Below are 4,089 nucleotides of genomic sequence, written 5' to 3'. Positions count from 1 at the left end.
CCTTACTGGAATAAAGAGTTACAGACTCTTTGGAATGTGTTACGGTCAGCTGAGAAAAGTTTCCTTAAATGTAAAAAACGAAATAGAAATGTTTAAAAAAATGAATTTTAAAACTGTCAACATAACTTTGACAAAAAGTTAAGATTTTTCAAAAACAATAAAATAAAATAAAAGAGGACAATCCCTCCAGTTAGTGTTTGCAGGCAAAATTTAAATTGCTCTGGTAAGAAATTAATAAACTAGTAACTCAGAAAAGTAGATTAATTCCTATGGAGATAACCACAGATTGTGGCGATTCATGTGTTTGAAACAGACAACATTTTGTAGAAATGGGAAAATGATTATAGACTCTTCTAATTGACCTCTTATTTGATGAGGAGTTTTCAAGTAAAATCTGATATATGAAACCAAAATTGGAAATTGACTTATCAGATAAGACACTGGATCAAAATTATATATTGAATTATGACATCACATTAGAGGAGTAAATGCAGCTAAGACAWATAAAACACTGTTTGTTGAAGGGATCCTTGAAGCTCTGAAGGCACCAAGTTCAATTTTTGCAATGACTTTTTCAAAGCTGTTTCTCAAACTACTAATCCACTGCAGAGGTACCAGTCCAATAATAAAACCAATATCAAAATCCTTAAAGGTTGATAACAGAGAGCTATTAAGTTATAGAGGCATTGGTTTGATCAGCACTGTCTATATAATGTACTCAGGCATTCTCAATGACAGAATAAATCCGTCAGTTAAGCGAAATGGCTTTAAGGTAGGGCCTGTATGGACCATATTTATGTCTTATCAGTGGTAAGGACCAGACTTTGATGGGAAATTGCTTGTTTTATTTATTTTCAGAAGGCATTTGACTGGGTTAACTGAGATCTTTTACAGTATAATTTACTAACTTATGACGTTTCTGGTAGATATTATGAAGCAATCAAATCCCTGTAAAGCCCAGTTGCATGTGTACAGGTGAAYGACCTGAGAACTGGCTGGTTCCCCACTCCTTTTGGGGTGAAACAGGGTGATGTCCCCTACTTTATTTTCTTTATACATTATTAAATTATTATTATTATTATATTAAATTTGAGTATTTTGTTGTATGCTGATAGTATTTTGCTTGCAGAGACTGAAGTGAAGTGACAAATAATGTTAAATATTCTCTTAATGATAAAACAAAGGTAATCTACTTCAGAGTGAAATCTGAACAGAGAAGTTCGTACAGTTTTATGTCTGGACAGACATATTTAGTGCTCACAAGTTCTTATAAATACATTGGATTGGTCTTCAATGAATTTATGGGCTTTTAACGAGGGATCTAAATACCTTTCAGAATCAGCTGGGAGAGTTTTGGGAAATATACAGAGTAAAATGAAAGTCTTACCTGAAATGGGCTTTTCTGTTTTTACAAAACTTTTTGATTAAATGTTTTTTTCTGTTTCGTTATATTCTACTGGAATGGGGGTTTTGAGGTAATTAAATGTATCAGTGCTTTCCAGAGTAGAGCTATCAAATGCTTCTTATGCGTTCACAAGTACCTTACTAAATTGGCGGTGGAGGATGGGATGGGATGGGAGCCCTGCATTATAAAACAGCAGAGATGCTTTGTTTATGGAACCGCCTCACTCGGCTGCCAGACGTCAGACTGTCCAAAAAGATTTTTTCATGGGACTGTTCCAATAATTATTCTTGGGCAAAGGAAGTAGCTACAATGTTAGTCATTTTTGATGTAAACTACATTTAAATAAACTGCAGTGCAATCTAAATTATTTAAAAATATATATTTTTAGTGAAAAAAGGCAGTTTTACCACTATACAAAACAAGAAATAACTCAAAATCAAATTTCCCTGTCCAGCATAAACCTTAGTGTTTAAATAACTTCCATTTGCAACAAATGTCATCAGTTTAATTGTAACGCAAATCATTGCAACCAGATTAAATAAATTGTAAACTAAATTGTTTTTTTTTTTAATTCCAAAATATTTGACTAAAATTGACACTCCAGTTATTACAGCACAGAATATAAAAACATTTAACTTTCCATTAGGGTTGGGCATAATTGTATCGTGTGCAATTAATCATCAGAAAAACATTAATTGATTACTTTTTGGCACTTGACGATTAATATGATTAATGCCACAGGCAGAGTCTGTTCGCTGCTCCCTTCTGCTTCAAATATGATGAACATTAAAAATAAAGTCCTGTAATTTATTTACCTATCAACACAATTTAAAATATGATGTACAGCCTGAAATCTGTAATTTTCACACAATCTGGAACATTTTTTTTGACAAAGATCAAATCTTTCCCACTAAATTGGTCATGTGACTATGATATAAGGGTGTCCAGGGACTCCAGGGGATTAATCGTCAAATTAATCGTTATCGGCTAAATACCACAATTAATCGTGATTCATTTTTTTTGCCAATATTGCCCAACCCTACTATCCATCCACCATAAAATTTCTTATTCAGTTCATTTCCCTCATGAATGACTTTCGTACACTTTTACACATTTAATAATAACGCTATCTGAATGCTTTCTTGCAAAACCAGAAGAGATAAAATGAAGACATTGTGGTGGAGTCCAGACTGAAAGGTGTGACGCTGAAATCTGACCTGCACTGCGTCCTATTTATTTCTGTGCACCTAAACACACCGGTGAAGCCAGACTCGTGGAAGTCGGGGAAAAACTCAACTTTAAATTTGTGTGACACTTACTCTCTATGGGATTTTTCCAATATGAGCCGTCTCTTGGGCCCGTTTCCTGCCCCTGTCTTTGTGTTATGTTAAGTAGCAGGCCTGTTTTCTGTCCACCACCCTCTCCTCCTTGGGTTTCAATTCCAAACATGGTTATCCTTCTAGGGCTCTGTCAGCACGGCCCCCTCCCTCACCCCTTCCCGTCTTCTCCAGCTGTTGGCTCTTTAGTACAGGCCGGTGGCCGAGGAGAACGGACTGAAAACAAGAAATCCATCAGGAAATCTCCGAAGGAAAGAGAGGAGGCGAGAAGCCAGAGGACAGAGGAGGGGACCCATTCCAGCTGTGTTTTTCTAAGGAACAGAGCCCTCAGAACTTCTTCACATTGAAGAATTTTCCACTGTGCAGCAAGGGAACAAATCTTTACTTCTGATGTTTTTTATTTAAAATCAGCTGTTTACATATATATTTTTTAGCTTTTAACCAGCTGAGACAGACATTTATTTTATTCATCAAAAGCCTTCTCAGTTTGTCATTTCTCAAGTTGTAATCATGAGAGGAGACAACTCAACCCTRTGGGACAACCTATTCTCTCCACCTCTCTGTGACGGCTGGAGCAACAACACGGAGGGAGCCATCTACCACTTGGGAAACACCATCCTGTTCCTGGGCTACATGGGAGGCAGCGGGGCCTACGGGTGCCTCTTCATCTTCAGCTTCCTGTGTCCGGCCTTCCTGTGCCTCGTCCTGTGGGGCTGGATGACCATGTGTGGCCTGGACGTCTTCACCTGGAACCTCCTGCTGCTGCTGGCCTGCCTGCTTCAGATCTGCCACCTGGTCTTTAGGCTGCACCAGGAGGGCATACGCAGCGAGGAGCTCTCCTCCCTCTACCAGATGGTCTACCTGCCACTGGGCGTGCCCATCCAGGTGTTCAAGGAGGTCGCCAGGGCGTTTGAAGACAGGGTGGTGGAGCTGAAGGCAGGAGAGGTGTATGCTGTAGAGGGCAAGACGCCCATTGATCAGCTCTCCTTTTTGCTGACCGGCAGGTGGGGAGTGTGTATGTGTGTATGCATGAATTATAACCTCAAGACCATGTGTTAATTCAACTAAATATTTAGCGCAGCTCACTGACATTATAAAAGGCATAAAATCAAAAGAGTTTGTGATTCTTGGTGATATCAATATGAATTGGGCTGATAAAACTTCCAAAGGCCTGAAAGCAATGTCTATAAACTTAGGGCTTCAACAGTTAATTAAAGTACCAACAAGATTTGGCAAGACATGTAATTTCATTTTGGATCGAGTATACTCTCAACCATGTCGTACTGCTTACCTGTTTGCTCTCTTACAACAAATGAAATCTTAGAACCCATAGTTAGGCTCTACAAC

General features: G+C 38.4%; 1 protein-coding gene across 2 annotated transcripts in view; it reads left to right on the top strand.

Moving 5' to 3' along the window:
- Positions 1-2,915: 2,915 nt before the first annotated feature.
- The window catches only part of popdc2 (popeye domain cAMP effector 2), a 15,182-nt gene continuing 14,008 nt past the window's right edge, over positions 2,916-4,089 (top strand). The window contains exon 1 of one of the 2 annotated variants that reach the window (XM_014027871.1): positions 2,916-3,746. In XM_014027871.1, coding sequence (XP_013883325.1) covers positions 3,253-3,746 — 494 coding nt within the window. In that variant the 5' untranslated portion in view covers positions 2,916-3,252. The remainder of the gene's footprint in view (positions 3,747-4,089) is intronic. The other variant, XM_014027870.1, reaches the window with a different exon arrangement.

This window comes from Austrofundulus limnaeus, unplaced genomic scaffold (genome assembly GCF_001266775.1).
Source record: "Austrofundulus limnaeus strain Quisiro unplaced genomic scaffold, Austrofundulus_limnaeus-1.0 Scaffold692, whole genome shotgun sequence".
Classification (NCBI taxonomy): domain Eukaryota; kingdom Metazoa; phylum Chordata; class Actinopteri; order Cyprinodontiformes; family Rivulidae; genus Austrofundulus; species Austrofundulus limnaeus.
The sequence above is the reverse complement of the archived record's forward strand: the minus strand, read 5'-3'. Positions and strand labels throughout refer to the sequence as shown.